Source organism: Chenopodium album, chromosome 11 (assembly GCF_948465745.1).
Source record: "Chenopodium album chromosome 11, dcCheAlbu1.1, whole genome shotgun sequence".
NCBI classification, from domain to species: domain Eukaryota; kingdom Viridiplantae; phylum Streptophyta; class Magnoliopsida; order Caryophyllales; family Amaranthaceae; genus Chenopodium; species Chenopodium album.
The window spans coordinates 53,086,660-53,110,580 of NC_137844.1; the positions used below are offsets into that span (position 1 = coordinate 53,086,660).

The following is a 23,921-nucleotide window of genomic DNA, read 5'->3' on the forward strand; positions in this document are numbered from 1 at the left end:
GGTCTTTAGCTTGGAGGTGTGAGTGAACAATAGTACGTTAGAGTGCATCATAGTTGCAAAATAGGGCATAAAGAGGACCTATTTTGATTTTAAACGATGGAAGGTTTGAACCTTGCAAGGAACCGTGTAATGATGTATGTTTTAGCAAGTAGTTGAAGAACAGTTATGTATCTCAGATGTTAAATTTGGCCTCCCCTAACAATGTGGCATTGTTTATTTTTATGTTGGTAATTTGAGGATGAATGAATGGTGGATAACCAAATCGGTTCTTTAAATTTCCTCTGCAAAGAAGCCCTTCAATGAATAAATGTGTACATGATTCTATGCAAAAGAACCATTTATACAAAAAGGGTCACTTATGCAATTGGGCCATTTCTGCGTATTGGCCATTTATGAAAAAATCAACATTAAAATTACAAATTCAGAAGTACAATGAATACAATTTCGATGGGCCACATCACTTTGACAAACTACTCAATACTTGGGCCCCTACTTATCAAGAATTAAAACCCAAGTTATAACAAAGTATAACCATAAGAATACAACTACAATATGAAGACATGTAGTTGCAAGGACATGTATTTTGGAAGTGAGAACAATTGTACATGAATCTGAAACACACAGTAAAAAGTTTTTCTACCAACTAAATGAGCCAATTAAAACACAAACAAACAACGTATAACATTCAATACTCATCACCTTCCGCATTTGTTGAATCGTCACCTGGTTGGGAGGGGGAGGTACCATCGTACAAGTACCTCGAACGCCAACGTAACCCATTTAAATCTGACCGTCTACGCCTACCTCTACCATTACTCGGTACGAGTGCTGAAACATCCTAAACAACCAGGACAGACATTTCATTACAAGGAAAAGGTGCAATTGTAAGACGTGAAGTGTAATGGTTCCAAAATACAATACCCACATCATAAGTTGGACAATGAGGTGGTCCAGATGTGTCCCGTGCTAGCTTAGGATGTCTTTCACCGTAAGCCACATCAATAACCTACATTAAACAACGATATCAATCTGTTAGTTAAAAGTAACGCACCACAACCACAGAGTAAGGACACGGAGATATTGAACGTACACCGAGTTTTCCATAGTCACCAGTATAAGTTCGGTCCAGCTTGCCAGCATAACCAATTCTTTGCATGGTCCAAGCCTTCACTCGTGGATACGTATCCCAAGCATTGGGATCCAAGTTTAATCGATCAAGATAGAATATCTAAAATGAGGTCAATTAACAGATATAATCACATCAACTATTTAATCTACAGTGTAAACCAACAATATATAACTCAACAACAAACCAGAAAAATCCATATGTGAGGTACTCACAACTGCAAAAATTGAACAGCCACCGCTTCCACCTGCAAATCCATTGACATAAAACCGTCGTGCAAAATTGGAGACACTTTCCAAAAATTTGCTTAGAACCAAGTCACACCAATCATAGTGTTGGCTGTCCATACAACAGCTCAGAGCGGGTAACAAATCTGTTGACAATCTGGGAGATTGTGTTGGGCACAAAATCATTTGCAAGGACACAATTAGGAACAAGGTTTTGAATTCTTCTTCCTGGTCTGCATCAAAGTGACCCTCCAATCTATCCATCATGATCCCTGTAACAGGAATGCCAACAGAAGTATATGTCCTAGAACAATGTTTATTAGCTTTTGTCTCCCACGACCTCCCGTACTTTAATAAAATTTTTTGGACCTTCATCCTAACTACACCTGACATATCCTTGGATGTAGGCACTGGCTTCTCACCATTAGGAATTCCTAAGATCCAATGCACTTGATTCTTCGAAAAGGAAATCGAACAACCATTAGTTCCAATGAAACACCGATTAATAGGATCAATACGGGTCATTACCCAGTAAGCTAACTGTCGGGGTAAGTGCATATGTGAAGCAAAATGTAGCAGCCCCCCAAACCCCATATCACAAACCCATCGCTTCCTCTGTTCATCAAATTTCTGGCATATTCTTCCAAAAGACTCAACCCGACAAGTCATATTTGGGGGCTGCAATACATGTATGACAGGTCAATATGTATGCATTAGCCTAAATTAGCCTTTAATTAAGCAATACAATCATCTAGATAATGTTTACAAGTATGAGAATGAAACTCACTCTACGCATTGCAGAGGAGTATTGGTTAATCACTTGCCCTTTTGCTTTCACAACACCCCCCAAAGTCAAACTGTCATCCTACAATACATATCCCAAGTCAGGTAATTTAATGTATACTGTAGCAATTGCAGTTTAGGATTCTTACAACATTTTCTGATTACCATGAACATTCCGGGATGTAACTCTATTGTTTTTGGAACCATTCCGGTACCAATTAGCCTCTGCAGTTACATGAAAAGTATCATCTTCTCCAATTTCTTAGCAAAATTAAAGAATCAATAGTCTAAGCTATGATATTAAAATTGAAAATTAAGAGCGATACGGTAATGAAATACTTCACAAATATTGAGTATATGATTTTCTGTAGATGCAATTAAAGTGAATACATACAATTAAAAACGAAGCAACCATTGTATTAATCTCAAAAAAATGACTTACTGAATCGGAGCATGTCCTTGAAATTTCCGCAATTTGTTGAGTATCCGGACATCGACCCCGTTTTCCCAAACCATGTTGACCCATACTAATCTGGACATTGGAGTAGGATTTACACAATGAAATATAGAAAATTTGACATACAAGATCTGAAGGAAGACTTACCCAAAAATTTCAAATTTCGGTGTTGAGATGAAGAGAATGATTGATAGAAAAAAATAGGGGTTTGAACATTGTAACCCCTAACCTGAGTTAAACCACGTCAACAATGAGTTAGCGACAGTGTAAACGGCCCGCGTGATTTGGCATGAGGAGTCACCACAAAGAGTGTGTAGTAATCCATGTCATCTGCGTGAAATGACCTGACAGTCCTTACTATTGCTGTGCGAAATACCTATAATAGGTCTAGATTAACATTGTTTGTCAATCAAAAAGATGAACATGTATTTCGGTTTAAAGCATTATTTATTTCTGGGATTTCATTTTGCACTTGCCTTATATCTATCAACAAGGGCTTCGAGCTCTTTAGATGTTGTGGTGACAATTGTTGTAACTTTTTTTTTTCCCCTACATCCTTTAGGTTCCTCCTTAAGCATAGTTGAACCATCATGTATTTCTCTTAGAGTGGTGAGTCCGAATCACAGGGACTATGCCTTCAAAATGAGACAAACTTGTCTATTGTCTAAGGTGTTCAATAAATATCGTAAGCTTTTATCAATGCAAAATGAAGCTGCTTTCATGTTTAAGGGGCGCAGACTCATGGGTTCAAAGACAGTAGAGGAAGAACGACTTAAGGATGTTGATGAAATTGAAACCATAATAGAGTGATTCCCTTAGTTGATTTTGCTCTTGTGTCACTTACTTGCATCTCATAAATCAAGTATTGTTTGCTAAATTAGAATTGTGATCTGTTGCACTTTGACTATGCTATTTATGTCGATGAATTGAATTAGAGTATGACGTATTGACTTAAGCTGTATCACTGTACTCATAGTTCTCTTTGACAATATTGACTGGTAAGTTTCCTACATAACACAAGGATTTCTATCATCAATTAAGCTTATCTTCTACTTTAAACACTCACATGAATAAGCCCAATTCAAGATGAAAAATATCAAGAAACCTTTAGTCTTGTAATCACTATTTATATATGGAGCTATTATTCTTCATTTTTTGTTACTACTCTCCTCGGTATAATATGCTATAAGACGTCCAAAATCTGAAATTCTATTACAAAAATTTATTTAATCTTATCGTTTTAATGTTTTATCACATTTAATCGAGTGGAATCGCATGATTGGTGATTTAGTGTCACTTTTCATATTACTATTTTTGTAATACTCCTAAAAATTTCCACGTAATTCAATACTTCATCTAACATACATGCATGCAATATGACATAAACTTTTTTACTTGTCACCAACTCACCAAGTATGCCTAAATTTACCTTTACTCAATATCTATTTATAAACTTGAAAATCAAAGCATAGGTATCATTTGCAACAATATACTTATCATTTTTTTTTCTTGCTAGTTTGTAAAGCTAGCTTATCGTAATCTTAACACAACTTGCAACATACGAGTACATATATACATATTTGAAAATGCCTTCATTTTCTAGCTTGTTTAGTTGCTTCTCATCTTCCACCCATCAAGGTGCTTGTGAAGAAGCACCAGTAAGCCGGAAGAAAACTAGTGATTCGAAGAACAGCTCTGAGATCAAGAGATCTTTGGTGCCAGTTGTGGTGCCTTATTTTCCCGTCGAAGCAAGATTATCTTGCTTATAATGAGTAATTTCCAACAATTTCGAGGTGTTTAGAGATATCGTTTATGCAAATTAAATGTGTAGACATCATATCACATGTTCTTATATATAATGTGCCATTAATTTTCCATCTTTAATTGCTGCAACATCATCGACCATAAAGCTTATACGTTTAGGCGCACATGCGTGCATACATAATATGACACTCTATATACACGGTGATACATAGAGTTAAGCATACTATTGGGATCTAAAGTTTCACAATTTTTATCGTTTGGGACCTCTATCCAAACTTCTGTTACTTTAACCAAGGGTAAACCCAAGACATAATTAACTATTTATAAAAGGAGAATTAAATCAACATCCTTCCAAACAAAAAAAAAAGAAGTTTTTTACATTAAACAAAAACAATACTGCCACAAATCCACAATACTAGGCAATAATATACTTTCGTTTTTTCTTGCTTAAACCCATCAACTTGTTGTCAGTACCAAAAACTCATTTTCAACGGCTCAAAATCCCTACAAAAAAAATTACATTAAATTAATAATTAAAATGTGTGAATGAGGTTCACAAGTACTCGTATCATTATTATAAGTACAATTATTATACCCCAACAATATTTATGTACACCAAGAAATGCAAATAGATGTAATATATAACAAGATTCCAAGATGATTTCCCCCATGCAAATAATGTAACTCAAAGAATCTATGACTAATACCTAGATGCATGTAAAAAAAAAAGAAAATAATTTGATTAGGTACCTGACTATGGTGAAACATCTTCACCCTTTGTTGAACTTGAATCCCTATTTTGCATGATGATAGTGAGTTGTCATGCTTGATGGAGTGCTTGCTTGCATATCAATTGTGTATTTAGACTGTTAATAATATTGAGAAATTAACATCAGGGTATTCATGTATTAATATAATATAATAACATGGCTTATAAAAGAAAACTAAAATAATTACTTACTAGAGCTTGTCTTTGAAATCCAAGATCATGTCCCTTATGATGCCTTGATACCGCAGTTTGTGACTCTTGAGTTGGAAGATCTCGTGCAGCGTTATTTTGCTCTTGCTTCTTTTTTTTTTGCTTCTGCTGCCTTTGTTTTAAAGATTGAGATGGATCATTAAAGGGATGTGCTGATGGACCTTCTTTGTTAGCAACATAAGGTTTATTACACCTTCGTTTGTTATGATCTTCTTGTCTACAATTACTACACCGAAAAATACTCCCTTTCTTGCTCAATCTCATGTTTCCATCAACCTCACCCAATGACGGTTTTCTTTTGACGGTCGGTCGGTGATTAATTTTTAACCAATGGAGTCTGTATAGGATCATATTGGGATGTAGGCGATTGTTGGGGACCGTTCAAGGGTTCTAAAGGAATCTCATACGCCTTCAAGTAGGTTCCCTTCGTGAAGCAAGAGGCAACATAATGTTCTGGATGTTCACCGGCCTTCCAAATAGCTGCAATAGCATGGTTACAAGGGACTCCACTTATTTACCACGCATTGCAACTACACTTTCTTTCCAAAAGACTTACTACATACCTTACTTGGTTTACCCCTTCTCGAACACCGTAACAAAAGTGACCATCCCAAAATACAGACCACCCTCTTGCAAAAATTTTTGACTTCTCAAGCTTTTGTTGGATTCTAGGACATATAAGAACATCATTTTTAGCCATGTAATCCCTTTTCTTATGTAACCTCTCCATTAAACCCTCTCTAATCTCCTCAAGCATGGTAATAATAGGTTTATGCCTAAATTTCAATATATAAGCATCAAACACTTCACTCATATTGTTGTCTACATTGTCACATTGAGATTGAGGAGTGAAATATGCTCTAACCCACTTTGTGTAATTTCTTTTCAGCAAGTCTTGACTTTCAGCAACAGAAATATTAGAGAAAAGGTTCAAATTTACCTTGAATTCATTTTCTGTAGTACTTTTAGCTATTCTCCAAAATCTTCTTCTATACTCCAAGCCACTACCAAATACTTGTCTAAAGTTGCAATAAACATGCCTTGCACAACACCTTGTCTCCGCTTTAGGCCACATGATGGTAATAGTCTTAAGGAGACCCTTTTGCTTATCGGACATGATAGTGAACCCATTTCCATCAATAGTACCCAACTCATCAGCCAATAGTTGTAGAAACCAACTCCAACTTTCAGTGTCTTCAACTAGTACACAAGCCCATGCAATAGAGAACATTTGATTATTCCCGTCTCTCCCAATAGCTATCAATAATTGCCCCCCAAAAGGTCATTTTAGAAAACAACCATCAACAGAAATAAAAGGCCTACATCCAGCTAAGAATCCTTTCTTAATTGCAGCAAAACATATATAAAGTTTCTCAAACACATTGTTGTTCATTTGCAATTTCACAGTATTTTCAGAATTAGCTCTTCTTATTTCTAAGGCATACCTATGTAACAAAGAATATTGCTCCTTATATTCTCCAAGTATTAAAGCTTGAGCTTTTCTCCTTGCATTCAAAGCCATGAATAAAGATATTTTAATACCCAATTCAGTCCAAATAGTGTCAATAATCTCTCGAAGTTTTATGTAGGGATTTATCTTGAACTTAGAATGATAATTCCATGCAATCCATGAAGCTGTAATTTTTTTCACTATTGATAATCTCCCACAATTATGCTCAGGATTAATATTTTTCACAACAAATGTCATGGACCTACCATCCAAAGAGGCCCATATTCTTCAAGGGTAACCTTTAGCTTTAGCCTTACAATGTGCCCCAATTTTTTTTCTTATCATTCTTTAAATGATGGACATCTCTACCCTGACTTATACAATAGTCAGTAATTGCTTTTCTAAATGGAATTGAATTGCATTCTCAAATTGTTGGCCAACATAGAAATGAGTGTCAAGAACAAAAACACTAGGATTACACTGACTTGCACTTGCTTTTACCTTAGGTTTCCTCTTCTTTGCAGGAGGTGGGAGAAGAAAACCACAATCCTCTTCATCTGAGTCATCATATGGACTGTCTAATTCAGAAGAATCACCATAATCGCTACCCATATCTGAATTTTGATCACTACTTTTCTTGGCAGCCAATCTACTCAATGATGCAAACTCATGCATACATTCCCTTTCATTTTGTTTGTCCTCTTTTATCTTTTTCCTTGCATCTTGCACCTCTTCATCTTCATGATCAGTTCTATCCTCATCATAATCAACCTCATCATTGAGAATTATTCAACCCCACTATATCCCTTTGCTCATCAGAATGCTCAACTTCATTGATATCATCACCCAATTCATCAATTAGAGGGTCGTTTTCGGTGCTTACAAATTCACACAATGTTTCTTTATCATAATGATCAATCACCTCAACACTATTTGTATCATCATTAATACTTTCATGTTCTGTAAATACATGTACTATTTTGTATTCTACAAGAAAATTCAAGAAAGTATCAAATGTATTACCACCGTAATTAGGGCTGGCAAAAACTGACCCGACCCGAAAACCCGACCCGAACCCGACCCGAAAAAAGCGGGTTAGGGTTGAGATTTTCGACCCGAAAACTTAAATGGGTTGACACGAACCCGAACCCGAAATTAAATGGGTTAGGTTAAGGTTGAAAATCTCAACCCGAAAACGACCCACTTAACCCGAAATAAATTTCAGGTCAAAATCAGGTCGGGTCAACCCGAACCCGACCTGAGAACCCGAACAATTTTAAGTAAAAAAAAAAAAAAAATCGTAAACATTGTAAATTAGGCAGCCCAGCCCAATTTCTTAAGAGGGTTCTACTTCTACATATAAAATGAAAACCCTAATTTTTCATTTTCTACCACATTTTAGATCAGCCGTCCTTACTCCTTACCCACTTCTCTGTTCTCTCTCTTTAATTTTCTCTCTCCTCAAAAACGGCACGCTCAAAATTTCAAAAACCCTAAAATCACTTCACCATTGTTGAATTCGACTACAATTCTTATCTTCTCACTCTTATAAGGTACGTTTCTTGCTTATTGTTCTTAATTTGTGAGTTTATACGAATCGATTTTGTTATTTTACAAGTATATACAAATTAATTTATGCGAATTTATGCTGGGTTATGTAATTATACGAATTAATTTACGGATTTATGCGAATTCATGCTAGTTTATGTAACTATATGAATTGATTTATGCGAATTTATGCTAGATTATGTAATTACACATTTACACGACTGATTTATACGAATTTATGCAAATTTATGCTTGTTTATGTAATTATATGAATTGATTTATGGATTTATGCGAATGCATGCGAGTTTATATAATTACACGAACTGATTTATGCAAATTTATGCTTGTTTATGTACTTATATGAATTGATTTCTGGATTTATGCGTATTTATTCTAGTTTATGTAATTATACGAAGTTATTTATTGATTATTCGAATTAACTTTGTTATTTTCATGCTATCTATTGATTTTATGTAATTATACAAAATGATATAAGCATTATGCTAATTATACAAATTGATTTATTGATTTTGTTATGGATTATATGAATTTTTTGGACGATAAAGGAAGTAATTCTAGTTAATGTAATTTGGCAGGAAGTAATTATGTCCAACAATGTTCAAGAACTTTCTTCCGGAGAGGAGGAAGAAATTAATTCAACAATGGATGTTAAGAGGAAGAGCAAAAGCCAGAAAGCTTCCCCTGGTAAACCTCGTGTGCTTGTTACTGGTAAGAAACGCCAACGTCGCCTTACTTCTGATGTTTGGGTGCACTTTGAGTTTCTGGATGAGCCTGATGCAAATGGTAATTTGATTTGCAAATGTAAAAAGTGTGGTGTAAGTTTTAATGGTAATAGTACGAATGGAACAGGAAATCTTCATCGTCATCTTAAAAATTGTAAACAAAGGTCATTTAGGGATGTTCGTCAAATGATTTTAGAGAAAACATCTTCTGGTTTAGGGAATAGATTGCCTGAATTTGATGCTTCCTATTTTCGTGAATTGTTGTGTCTTGCTATTGTTGAGCATGATCTGCCTTTTCAATTTGTGGAATATAAGGGTGTTAGGAGGTTATTTTCTTATCTGAATCCTAGTTTCAAACCTGTCACAAGAAACACCATAAAATCTGATGTGCTTAAGATGCAAAAAAAAGAAAAGGAGCAATTGAAAAATGTGTTGGCCTCTTCTTCTGGTAGAATTTCATTGACCTCTGATTGTTGGACTTCCATAACCACTGATGGATACATTTCATTAACTGCTCATTATGTTGATAAATATTGGTGTTTGCAAAAAAAGATTCTGAACTTCTCTTACATTGCTCCCCCTCATACCGGTATTCATTTATGTGATCATGTGTATGGGTTGTTAAAGGAATGGGGTATTCAAAAAAACATTTTTTCAATTACATTAGATAATGCTTCTTCAAATGATGTTTTTGCTGAAAATCTTAAAGGGGAACTTGATTTGATTTGTGGTGGGGAATTTTTTCATGTAAGGTGTTGTGCTCACATTCTTAATCTAGTTGTTCAAGATGGTTTAAAAGAGATTGATGGGGCTGTGTGTAAGATTAGGGAGAGTGTTAAATATTGTAAGAGTTCTCAATCTAGAAAACAAAGATTTATAAGTTGTGTAGCACATGTTGAACTTCAATCAACTCGATCTTTACAACAAGATGTTCCCACTAGATGGAACTCTACTTACATGATGCTTGATAGTGCTTTGTATTTCAAAAAAGCGTTAATTCACTTTCAAAAAGTTGATGCCAACTATGCTCATTGTCCTTCCACGGAAGAATGGGGTAGAGTGGAGAAAATATGCAAGTTTTTGAAAGTGTTTCATGATGTCACACTAGCCTTTTCCGGAACCAAATATCCTACTTCCAATCTTTACTTTTCTAATGTTTTAAAGGTTAGATTGTTATTAAAAAATGAAAAGATAAGTTCGGATCTTTTTATGCAAAAAATGGCTAACAAGATGCTTGACAAATTTGGAAAGTATTGGGCTGATTTTAGTACATTTATGGCTGTTGCTGTGGTGTTGGATCCACGATATAAGATTCAATGTGTCCAATGGGGTTACAAGAGGATCTATGGGGATGGTGTTGAATATGAGCTTGAGTTCTCTAAAGTTAGCAATTCTATAAAGGAACTATACGATTCGTATGCCGCATCTCATTCTTCATCAAGCAATGTAAATGTCAAATCTACTGATTCTGAGGTTTTGAAGGAACCTTGTGATGATTTTATGAAGGTAAACACTTCTTCCCTTATCTGTTTTGTTGTATTATCATATTATGAAATCTGATTTTATGTTTTGTTGTATTATGAAATATGATTTAATGTTTTGTTGCATTATGAAATCTGATTTATATAATCTGATTTATATAATCTTATTATAAGTTTATAACCTGATTTCAGATTTGTATAATCTGATTATAACCTGATTTTATATATTCAGATTATAATCTGATTATTATCTGATTTATATAATCAGATTATAATCTGATTTTAAATAATCTAATTATAATCTGATTATATAATCTGATTATAATCTGATTATAATCTGATTTATATAATCAGATTATAATCTGATTTTAAATAATCTAATTATAATCTGATTATATAATCTGATTATAATCTGATTATAATCTGATTATATAATTTGATATTAATCTGATTATATAATAATATAATCTGATATTTATGATTTGGTTTTTATAGGATTTTGATGATTTTTCTGTTGAGCAAACATCTGTGGCTATGAAATCAGAGATGGAAATGTATTATGAAGAGCCACTTATGCCTCGATCCAGCAACATTGATATTTTAGCTTATTGGAGAACTTGTTCAGTTCGTTACCCTGTTTTATCTCAATTGGCTAAAGATGTTCTTGCTGTCCCCGTATCAACTGTGGCTTCTGAATCAGCCTTTAGTACCGGGAGTCGGGTACTTGATTGTTATAGAAGTTCATTGAAGCCAGATACAGTGGAGGCTATAATTTGCTTAAGGGATTGGGCCTTTGGGCAAGGTAACTTATATATAATGTAATCTGATTTTATTTCTTATGTTGGCATGTATTATTGATGGTAACTTACTTGTTTTGTTTTTTTTTTTTTTGTGTGTTTTGTAGACTCTATGGATCCTCAATTGGAAATGCTTTGTGGATCAATTATGAAGCTTGACATAGAGAACAAGAATGATACGCAACCTACATCACCCGACTTTGAAAAACTTGAAAGCCCTTTTGAATCCTCTAATGTTATTTGAGAACTTAGATATTTGAACTTGTTTGGATTGTAATTTCTGGTTTGTAATTGATAATTAGGTGCCTTACTTAGACTACTTTTGGTTTTATTTGGACTTTTTGTTAGATTTGATTGTTTGAAGCATTGAATGTTTGTGCCTTTGTGGTTTGAAACTTAGTTGTTTAGGTCAGTTTCAGGTTAATTTCAGGTCACATTCAGGTTAATTTCAGGTCATATTCAGGTTAATTTTAGGTTAAAATAACCTTACTTAAATCTTAACAAAAAATCAGGTCAAATAAGGTCATTTTCAGGTTAACCCGAACCCGAAAAAATCAGGTTCAGGTTGAGGTTTTCAACCCGAAATGTTAAATGGATCAGGTTCAGGTCAGGGGGTATCTGACCCGAAATTACCTGACCCGAACACGAACCCGGCCCGACCTGATCCGATTGCCAGCCCTAACCGTAATCCAAAACCGAACCCCTTCATCCATTCTTATTTCTTTACTAGGATCATAGTAATGTAACTTGATGACATTATCATATCCCAAACCTCTAATCAAACCTTTTAAAAAATAAGCATCAAAATCATCTGGTAAATGCTCTTGAATACTCACCCTTCCTCCAACATACTTTAATGGTGGCAGATTTTTCCATTGTCCACCATGGTGAATTACAATGCATGGTTTGAGATCCATACAACACCAACAATTAAAGCATTTTTTTAAAAAAAAATTGGGAATACTTTGACAAGATTAATATAGTGGAATGCTAAAATTCACTTGAATTGTACTCTATATACATTATTTTTCATCTATAAATCAGTTTATTTAGATTAATTCAATTACGTAAACATATTAAGGCCTTAACATTGAACCGTATTACATTATCAAACATAATTTGTAGATTACAAACATTAACTTTGGGATTTACCAAGTAAAAATAATTTATTTTTTACACCCCTAATTTCGTTTTCTGTAATTCAATATCAAAACCCTTAAATTAATCCCTTTAAGTCAAAACCCACTAAAAAGGAAATCAATTCATATGCTTTTTTGAAATAAAAACACAAGGAGAAGTAGTATACCTGTAGAATTCTTTGCTTATTGCTAGTAAGAGATCAACATTTTTAATAGTAGATGAAAGATGAATATTGAAGAACTTAAGAAGAAGTTCAACAGATGTTCAAATCCCACGAAAGAATTGCAAATACAGTAAAAGTACGAAGTATTATTTTTGGGGTTTTAACTCATGTGAGCCCAATATTTTAAACTCATGTGGGTTAATTTAACCAAATTTGGACGGAAGTTTGGATAGAGGTCTCAAACAATGCAAAATTAAAAGAGAGGTCCCAAACCTTATAAATTGTGAAACTTTAGGTCCCAATAGTATGCTTAACTCGTGATAAATAGTGACTCTGTAACTATATATACTCGTAGTTTTTTTTAGCATTAATTTTATTATATTGTTATTATTGTAATTATTATTTTTACTCCATGTAACTATTATTGTTATACTTCAGTTTTTTTTAGCTTTTTGTAACTATTTTAACGTCTTTAATTTTTCAAAGCTCTTTACCATATACCGTCTTATACAAAGAATAATTACTATAGTCAGTCTAAATTAGATTATACATTATATTTTTACTCATAAAATATAATACTTATTTGTATATATAACTTACTAGGTATTTGATAAGATGGCAGGATATAAGAAAATGTGTTTAGGTGTTTGAAACCATCTACTTTACTATATATAAAACTATCAATTTAGTTGGTTAAGTACGCAATCCTCTTCATTAAGTACAGACATTACAAGCCTCTATGTGACTTATTAGTGGCTGTATATAATTCCAAACAATATTATATAATCTTAGAATGCACCACTTGCCCCTGTCAACACTTGAGTTTTTGACACCAGGCATTGAAATCTTTGTAATTGATCCAATTTTGTGTATTTATTATAGCCTTGATGGTGAATTGGTGACTCTACTTTTGAATTGGTGGCCTTGATGTTGGACCTTTATTTATATACTACGTACTACGTATAATGCCTTTTTAACAAGATCGATAAAACTAGAAAGAGTAGAAAGTAGAAACCAATTTCTTGTCTTTGTGCAACCCATTACAATACCAACTGATGTGTGCATTGTAGCCCGCTGGATTGCTGATAGTTGAACCATTATAATGAAGACGATAAATCATTACAGTACTACTCAAATACTCAAGTGTTTGTATACATCCTCAATTCTCTTATATATGCGACCCCGCACTATTTTCACCCACTCCTTCAATCATTTTTGTAATTTACATGCTACAAAATGTTCAGCATTACTAAATCGAAAATACAAAACAATTGCAAAGAGAATGACAAACTAAAATAAGACAAGATTATTCTGTCTTTAGGAGAATATTAACCCCCATATACATACTGTTGGAAATAACTACGCTAATTTATCCCAAGATTCTCCTATTACTTAGAATGAAAAATACAGCACTAAAAATTCATTCTCCACGGACATATTTTTGGGAAATGTTGTGTGAGAATAATGAGCCAAAAAAAAAAAAAAAAAAAAAAAAAAAAAAACAACCTGAGTACTAACACTACCAATTAACCATGCACATGCTAGTTTAGTATAATTTCATATACTTCCCCCGTTAAATATTAATTGCAACAAAGAAGTAATATTTGTGAGATATAAAATATACCTTTATTGCAATAAATATTTAACAGAGAAAGTATTTGTTTGGTTACCTGCTTAGCTTTATTTCAAGTCAATTTAATTAGCTTAAATCAATTAGTCTCTTGAAATTCACCCCTTGCTTGATACATAATTATTAGGAATTATTTTTGCAAGCTAAGCGACACATCTATCATCACTCTAGAAAATTACAATACAAAATTATACTCCGTACTTCATATTTTTTATAGGTATAAGACTAGATAACAGACTCATCCATTTTGTGGAAACTCTTCCAAACATTATAGGGTTGAATAATAGTTATGAAAATCCCAAAATTTTACCAGATTGGATCCTTTTAAGAAGCTTACAAGTTACAACTCATCACCTTTAAGATCAAAGGAATGAAACACAGCCATGCACCCTCTGAACAGAATTCAATCGGGAACTGCTATTAGGTAATTTACTGGCCTTGAAGGGCAGCATAACTCCTGTGAAGTTGGGGAGGGGATCCAAATTCCCAAGTTTCAACACAGAAAAACCGGCCATAGACTAAGATTGGTAATTGAGTAAATTACCTGATCGGAAGCCACACTAGCACTCCAACGATTCGTTAGGAGAGGTAGAACCCACAACCTCTTGGTTGCAAAGTGAGAGCTCTACCATTCAGCTCTCCCTAGGTTAGGATTGCACGTGTAAAAATTTATACATTAAGGTCACCAACTTCATTAATGCTTGCAAGTTCTGTAACTCAATTAAAATCCAATACATTAATCTATGCGATGATTTTGCTTGAATGGTGAACACCAAATGGTTGAACAACTTTGTAGACCGTAATGCTTCAATTGAAGCAATGCCAATGAATTATTGGTTTATATATCAGGTGAAGTTGTAAGGTATTACTTCATTAGATCTAAGAATACAAATGCATTCCACAGACTGTGCAACAACATGGAGGGCATAAGATTCCTCGTTCGAGCAAAGAGAGCACCCATGACAACCCCCAGAAAAATAAGCGGAAGCATCCTCTGTACATTGAAATGTGCTAGAGCAAAGACAACTGAACTTACCAGAATAGAGCACCATACAGGCATGTACTTTGTCAAGGAGGGTAGAAGGAAACCCCGGAAGACTATCTCCTCCCAAATGGGAGCACACACAGAAACAACCACAACATACAAACCCATTGCAACTGGATCCCGTGCTAAGATAGACTGCTCAACGCTTGACAGAGTGCCAGGTGTTGATGGCAATAAAGGTAGTATGTCAAGATTGAATTGAGAGAGACGATTAACCAGGGGAAACATGAGACATCCAAGGGCAACATCAAAATGCCAGTTCCCTTTCAGGCTGAATTTAAACCATCCTGGAGGAAGTGGACGAAAACGTGACAGGCATCGATGAAGGATGGCAATCCCTGCTAGGCCTTCTGTCACATCGGTCAAAAGGCTGTAAAATGCTTGTCCCCTATATGTCAAAGACTCTTTACTGAAGCCAGCTATGTGTGCTGCAAATGGCATCATCCAAGAACCCACAAACCAAAATGAGGCAATCCATAATAGCATAACCTGGATAAACAGAGAAGGTAGTCCAATGAGCCTTTTGCATGTGATCACATAATTTCAGAGTTGCAAAGACTGCGGTTACAGTCCGCAGTGAGTAGATAACTCCAGTTAAAGACATTCTCACATGTCTAGAACATACATTGGAACAAAATAATGATAAATAAGTTCACAAAATAAGGTTTGCCAACCATGATTGACACATTAATAATTGATAAAATGTCAACAAATAGCATGCATAACAGTTTAGTGTTTGGACACGTAACAACATATGGGAGATGGCTGTTCCTACAGGGATGGGGCTTGAGAGAACATGTAGGTGATGCAAGATTAGAGGCAGGCAATGAAAACAAGTAAGGTTAAATTAGAGATGCAGGTCTCTTGACAATATATCATGGAGAAGTCTCATGTTATATATAGTGTAACCATATGAACAAATTCTGTTGTGCCTTTTTTTCCAACAACTGTATACTGTGATCAACATAATGCAAAATGTTTGGTCTTAATCATGATCTTGTTTGGTGTGAAATGTGATTGAGTAACAATGAAGCTGAAACAACAGACTGCAGAGGACCTTTCTATCAGTAAGTTATGGCAAGGATTGCTAAACTGGATTGAATACTAAAATGGAAGCTAACAGGTCTCCAGAATAGGCATAGCTGTGCCAAATTTCAGCAGCACATCAACTGGAACACTGAACCCAGCCCTCCATCCAATCCCCCCCACCCCCCCACCCACCCCCCACAGTGCACACACACAAAACATCTTTGGTTTCTAGGTAAGCATTAATAATGATATATTATTCGAAATGAAATTAATTGCAAGCATTAATAGTGATATATTATTTGAAATGAACTTGCAAGCATTAATAATGATATATTATTTGAAATGAACTCACTTGCAATATGGTTTCTCCTGTCCATGGTACATTCCAGCGATCCCCGATTGCTCTAAACACAGAAGCAGCAGCCTGAGGCATTTTTAAGCCATTAATAAGATTTTAATCACCTTGGAAGAATAGTAAAATGTTACATTTTTCACATAACCCTGATATCATCTTGCATCCCAAGTAAACATGTTTCAACTCACAAGTAAACTTTATACACTTCCTCCGTTTTTATTTATAAGAAACATTTCTCTTTCCAAGTTTTCCAATGCATATTTTTAACCATTAATATCTCTAATTAATAATAAGTAAAAAAATATAAAATATTTAAAATTATACATTGAGAAGAATCTAATAAAACCCCACATGACTATATTTTTCATTAAATATAAATCACCCCAAAAATAGAGAAAGTAAAGTACCAACCTCTATTCTTTATTTATCTTTTCAATTTTAGACTCTTTTCCTTTTGCTTTATTTGTTTATCTATATGGTAAAGGAAATAGTCAATTTATCCCTCCTTACCCACCACATAGTCCATGTTATATAATATCATAATATTAATGTCTCTAAACAATTCTCTCTTTCTTACTCAAAAAGTCAAAAGCATGTACTCCGGTAGTTCGGTCATCTCGTGATGTTGCCTTGAAAATGTCATCAATACTAGAAGTTCTACCTTCCATGTCAGAATGTGAAAGCAAGACAGTTTGCAACTTTGAACAGCCCTAGAAAGTTCGAAGCACATCAAACCCCCCCCCCCCCCCCCCCCAACAATAAAAAAAAAAGAAAAAAAATACTGAAGACTAACACCAGGGTAGAGATCTATAATGTACTGCTTCAGCCTCCAAGTTATCCATCCCTCACATCTAAAGTGCATTTCTCATGTCTTTAAAAGGCATGGTTCAGGGAAAAAGGTTCTCGGCACTAACTAGTAATTTGAAGATAGTACAACCACATAAAAAAAAGAAAAAGAAAAATTAAATAAATAAATAAATAAAAAAAAATAAATAAAAAAAAAAAAACAAAAAACAAAAACAAGTTATTACACAAACTACTATAAATGTGTTTCATAACATAGATGTAGCACAGAAATTAAAGTATCCACAATAATAATTACCCAATATTTAATTAGAGGGAGGGGGGGATAATCAATTATGTCCTGTATTTTTAGCTTCCTAACTTTGTAAGTAACAGAAAAACTGTAGTATATTAAAAAAAAAAAAAAAAATGCAATAACAAGCAAATTCTAACTGTGGAAAAATGTGAGAAATAAGTTTGAGTGTTTGGCCGATAGTATTTTCACAGTAGTTTTTTTTTAAATTTTTATTTTATTTTATTTTTTATACGCCCTAATTACAATTTTCCAAAAAAATTGTTTTCAAAGATAATTGTGAATTGCGTGATTTACTTACTTAAATGCAGCTTATATCTATTACTTCTCATACTATTAAGCATCCACCCCAATATGCCACTTTCATCTTCAGAACATGATCTATCTTACGGCCTAACATCCAGGGCAAACAGCAGTTCTATAACATTTCCTTTACCTTTAGAGACGTAATGTGACCACAAAGTATCCCAGATTTTATCAGTAGCAATATACCCCCTCCGTTTACAATAAATCTTTGTCACTTAAATAGGAAACTTAACATGGTCAAACCATGTGATGTGCTCCCCCCATTGTGGATGAAGGACAAATATCTTGATTAATATCTCAAATCTCATAATGAGAGACCCCAAATACCTGAATACTCACTTCCCTACAGAAAAATCTCACGGTATCTTGATTTGTATCAATCTCTATACCAAATTTGCAGTCTCTGCCCTTTTCTTAGACTCATAATTAACATTTCAAGTTTCACCTCTGTATTCCATAGCTCTACTCTACTCTATGATCATCCACTAAAATAATTTATCTGCAAATGACATACACCTAGCACCTCAAATAATAAAGTGTAAATAATCTAGTGTAGTTCATCGATAACCAACGAAACATAATTAATCTCGCGTCCCAACCTATGCTTACACAAACTTAGGTAGGAGGATCCCGTACAGATATGAAACCAAGAGTCTGCTACATCCATCCCAAAATATCATGATGAGGATTCCATTTGAGTTTTGGAGGGTTATAATTTTTTTTTTTTTTTTAATTATATTAATAGTATAGTTCCTCTTTCTGTTTGGACATTGTTTGAGTTTTTCACTTACGCGTGGCTCTCTCAGGCTGTCTTTTTCCTTTTTTTTTACAGCCATGGAGAGAAAAAGTAGGAATGGAGAATCAAGTAAACTAAAAGTACTAAAGCCCATTCTCCCCTCCCTTTTTTTTTTTTTTTGCAGCTGTATCAGAGTACCTAAACATATTCTTACATTGTCAATATATTAGCGAGATACACCCTCTTTGTCAGCATGCACCAAAGTAGGTCCTTTCGTTCCTTATCAAAAGCTTTCTCAATATGGATATTCATGTGCAAACTTTTCATTATATGTTGATGCTCCCTATAGGAAAGATTCAATTTATAGTTGACCTTTGGGTATAAACCTAAAGTAATTCCTTCACCACTTCATAGGTACATATGCTCTATTACTCTATTATACAACCTTTTAGTATACCTCATTAGTTTCTCTCTCAATGCACATATCCTTCGTTATTATAAATTGACATTCAATTGACCTGCCCCTATTACTCAAACCCTAAGTGAATCAACAAAATATCAACATCTCCACACTTCAATGGCAATCTTAATCCATCCGAGTGAGTTCTATGCTTTCGTCACCTTCAGCGTCTACTCCCCTTCTCTTGCATTGTAATTTGACCCTTAATGAAATGTTCATTGATCCTATCATCTTTACTCTTAATACACTTACTGAACAAAGATCTCAGGACTTCAATTCCTATTCTCACACCATCTTGTTAGTATTACTTTCTTTGTCCTTAAAATACTAAATTAATCATACAGGGCACATTCTTAGCCGCTGCCGCTGCCTTTACTATTGCATCCTTATACTACTCTTCTTTATATCAACATAATCTTACGGTTCATTTTACCATGTCGTATCTATGTCAATAAAAATATTGGATTCTTACAAAAACTTCCATTATATTTTACAAATGCAATTATTCAACTTGATCAAGTGGGCATGCAAATACCTCTTGAGGTTAATCTTTCTTTTCAACAATTTTGTGGACTGCCTTGTAATTTCCAAAACCTAATAGTATGCTCGAGCTCCCATCCTCCTTGATCTTACTTTGATGTGTACCATAAGACCCAACAACTTTTCAGTTTTCACAAGGCAGAATTTTACAATCATTGCATTTATGGCTTTTCACCCTATCAACAAGAAAACCTATTTGACATGCATTTACTCCTTTTCCAAATTCACCAGTCGTGCCTTGCACCTTCCAAATCACTACCTCCACTCACATCTATTTCCCCCGCCCCTCCTCAATATATAATTACCCACTATCTCCAATTACATTTACTTTTATCTTCATCCTTGCTACATAAGTACACTTCCTTAAACCTTGCACCTAAAAGAAATAGATACAGTATTTGGAGAAAGTATATTCAATTTAAATATTGTGGAAAGAGACTCAGGTCCATCCAAAAAAACCTAAAAAAATGTGATCCATGTATGACTTGACAAAATGGGTGGCTAAGGTTCGAAATTTAATTAGTTCATCTGATCCCTTCATCACTAAGTAGAAATACGTAAGCATCTATGCAATTAAATGATAAAGTAAATCTGTGACGTAAATGACAAGACAATTGGCATTTGTTCTACTTAGTGATACAAACAATCATTGTTCTTAATTCAGTCTTAGCCTAGAAAATTATGCTCAAATTAATCCACTCATATAGCTACAACCCAATTAGATCAATAGCAGGAATAGCCCACTTTGTCCTTTTTTTTTTGCTTAAAACGATAACATAAAAAAAAAAAATAAAAAAAAAAAGAACTTGACTAAAACGGAAAAGATTAAAAAAAAAAAAAAAAGAATAGCCCACTTTGACTTTTAAGGTGGCTGTCTAATTTTCTTTTACTTACCTCACTTTGACATTTAAAATAAAAAAAGAGGGGGGGGGGGGGGGGGGGGGGGGGGGGGGTGCTAACCATAAATATACTAGCAATGTTACACCTATACAAAATATTTTGGTTCCAAAAGGGTTTGAACCAGCCAGGAGTTTGTTACATTTTGGCTGATCATACCTACCATTATATTGCATGCAAATGGAAAAAGATATTAGAAGTATATAAACAAGGAACAAGGATATTTTTGAATAAACGGCGCTTGATCTGGGACATACAATACATTAAACAAGTTTGATCATCATGCTTCAATTGGGTTATTATATTCTGCCTCTTTAATAGAAAATAAAATGGATAAAAAAAAACTCACTAGCATGATGATATATATACAAAACTTCTACCTTTAGCACTCATGAAGAAGCAGAAGACAATCAAGTGTTATGAAATGATTCTCCATGAACAAGATCTCTGGTATAATGTCAATCAGGAAATGCGGAAGAACAAAAGTGAAACTATACTAAATGATTTCTGTCTAAAACTCTTAAGTTCTTAGGTATATGTTATTAAGTTATAGACAAAGAAGGTATACAGGTCAGCTTTGGTTCCTATTTAATAAGTTTACAAAAGATTTGTTTGAGATATAGAGATATATTCTGAAGATACAATCACCTGTCATTAACAATTCAATGTGAAGGTTTTTGATTGATATTCGATGTGCTCAGAGAAAATATAGTCTTGTATGTAATGGCTCTTTAAGTAGCTGCTAGCCTCATGCACAATACCAAATATATACGTAAAGGGAGAATGTTGGATCTAATTGGAGTGGAGAGATTTAGATTGATATAGGTACATATTATGCAGCCACTTGTACAAGGCTTTGATGCTTAAAAACTCTAATATAGGTTAAGATTCCTATCTCTGATACTTTTAAACTTGTGGAAACTGATGGCAACCCTGATTTGTGACAACTAAATGTTATTCCTCTACATAAATCTATACTTCTCTAATTTTTTTCTAAGAATTTCTTAAGTTATGTCACTTTTGTGGATGGAAAAAGATCGCATGTCTACAGCTAACATCAACTGACAGAGGCCAACAGCAAACTCAGCTTAGAGTGTGGGTCCCATTCCTCTATTCTAGCTGCAATTCATGGCAGAGAACAGATTACTATGGGAAACCCTCACCTTTTAAAAGCTCATTCACCGGCCTAGGAGTTTTGAACGAAAGCTTAGTCATTGGATTGCTGCAAACCAGAGGTAAATTCAATGGTGGCCACTGACAAAGTGAACTCTAAAGCTCTAGATGAAGATTTATCACCATAATACACCTATAGCCTGTATAAAAGTAACTATTTTCCAAGACAATCGTTTCATTCTATAATAGTTCGACATGAAAACTACATCTTGCACACCTCGTGAAGTTGTTACCAATTACGAAGTAATAATCTTAAACAGATGCATCAATTCACAAAACATTTGCAGATAAATTGAGCTCATAATTACCTCTCGAAAACCCGACCTCCAATCCTTTTTAAGAGCTGTCTGAAAATCGAGCTTTGGCTTTACCAGTTCCTCAGCTAAAATATCTTCAACCACCTCAGGTTTCAAGTTCTCAGCTGGAAACTCCTCTTGCCTAAAGCAACAAATCTTCCATCTCTACAATAATCCCAAAACACAAACAAAAAAGATCAATTACTTCAAATTCCTAACCCAGCTACAACTAATTGCATAAAAAATAAAAACCCCAAATCACATAATCACTGCAATTTCAGCATTTACAAATTAAATTGAAAGAACAAGCATTATAAAATCACTTACAGATTTTGAAGCGTTGTAATGAGAATCGGTAGCGCGAAAATTACGATTAAGTAACGATAAGCTAACAGGACGATTAGGAACCCTAATTCTAGTTAATGGTGGTAAAGTTAGGGGACGATGAGAGATACAATAAGAAGAGGAGCTCAACATTGAAGTGAGAATTTAGGGTTTTCTCCGCGTCTTCTCGTCGATTATACCAAACCTATGCATTTGGGGGAAATTAAAGATGAATCAAAAACCCTAATTCCCCAAACTCAAACAACCACAAGCATCAATCAGACAAATATAAACCCTAATTGTTGAATTCAATGTTTCCCAGAGCTAAAAATGAGACAAAAAATTTCGATTTAGAGAATTATGAATATTATAATTTCTGGGGATTTTGGATTGGGAGGAATCGAGAAAGCTTCAAGTGCACACGAGTTTTCTTAGAAAGGAAAGGCTTGAATTTTATCTTACCAACCACTCAATTCATGTGTGCTTCTAATTAACTTAGATTAGCTAGACTTCAAGATTTTATTAAGGGATGTGAATTTTTGCCTCTATAATAGGAGTCGTACATGTTGTGTTGCGCTTTACGGAGACAAATTAAGTAGCAGATTATGTTACACCTATTATTTACGAATATAGATGTGAATAATTAATTACTTGTAATTTTATGTTACTTTTAAAAAAATAATTTAAAGTTCAATTTAGTCCATTATTGTTGAAATTCTCCTTTTAAAAAAATAGGGAACGTTTGGTGATTGTTGTTACTAGTTAGCGATTTACTTAATTGATGTAAGTCCTTATCTAGTGAAAACTATCTAGCATAACATTTCACATCAACTAATTCTCTATGTTGGATGGTTAGTAAAATTAGTTGTTAGCCATAGATATCAAAATACTTATTCAAATATGAAATGGTATCCAAAACTTATGATCAAATGATCTAAACCATTTGCCTTTTAAGACTTTCTCTACACACAAAAATATGAAAAAAGTACAATTACTTTAATCGAAAGTTCAATCAATATAACTTCTTTAAAAAAAAAAAAAAGTTAAATCAATATAATTAATTGTATTTATATTCCAAAGGGTTCAAACCCTCATGCTATTTAAACTAAAACAAAAACTGTTAAAATCATATGCAATTATGCATGCTTTATCATTTGGTTGCCTAGCTTGGATTAGCATGATGCATTCATACAAAGAAAGAATAGTATGCTTTGATATGTAAAAGTAATACTTTCACTTTCATAATAAAATTGAATTCCACATTTTGAGATGGTTAACACATGGAGCCGCAATAAGACTACAAGTTCAGGCGCTCAGCAAGATCAAGCTCAAAGAAAATAGCCTTGCATAGTCTGCACAGTCCACTAATACTCGAA

The 23,921-nt window shown here is 34.1% G+C and overlaps 3 protein-coding genes across 3 annotated transcripts; all 3 read right to left on the reverse strand.

The window, feature by feature from the left end:
• Positions 1–371: 371 nt before the first annotated feature.
• Positions 372–2,785, reverse strand: LOC145569179 (uncharacterized). Its single transcript, XM_081628536.1, has 8 exons — positions 2,741–2,785; positions 2,579–2,663; positions 2,302–2,361; positions 2,141–2,218; positions 1,342–2,031; positions 1,091–1,228; positions 926–1,006; positions 372–838 (listed from the first exon to the last, which is right to left on the reverse strand). Exons 2-8 carry the CDS (start codon positions 2,660–2,662, stop codon positions 686–688), a joined length of 1,284 nt encoding a protein of 427 aa, XP_081484662.1. The 5' UTR covers position 2,663; positions 2,741–2,785; the 3' UTR covers positions 372–685.
• Positions 2,786–5,288: 2,503 nt separating this feature from the next.
• LOC145566847 (uncharacterized) lies at positions 5,289–7,044 on the reverse strand. The gene is made up of 3 exons (XM_081626134.1): positions 6,636–7,044; positions 5,900–6,536; positions 5,289–5,673 (listed from the first exon to the last, which is right to left on the reverse strand). The coding sequence occupies exons 1-3, from the start codon at positions 7,042–7,044 to the stop codon at positions 5,289–5,291; spliced, it is 1,431 nt and encodes a 476-aa protein (XP_081482260.1).
• A 7,912-nt stretch (positions 7,045–14,956) lies between these two features.
• Positions 14,957–23,034, reverse strand: LOC145569180 (uncharacterized). Its single transcript, XM_081628537.1, has 4 exons — positions 22,549–23,034; positions 22,234–22,386; positions 16,715–16,786; positions 14,957–15,822 (listed from the first exon to the last, which is right to left on the reverse strand). Exons 1-4 carry the CDS (start codon positions 22,696–22,698, stop codon positions 15,154–15,156), a joined length of 1,044 nt encoding a protein of 347 aa, XP_081484663.1. The 5' UTR covers positions 22,699–23,034; the 3' UTR covers positions 14,957–15,153.
• Positions 23,035–23,921: the final 887 nt, after the last annotated feature.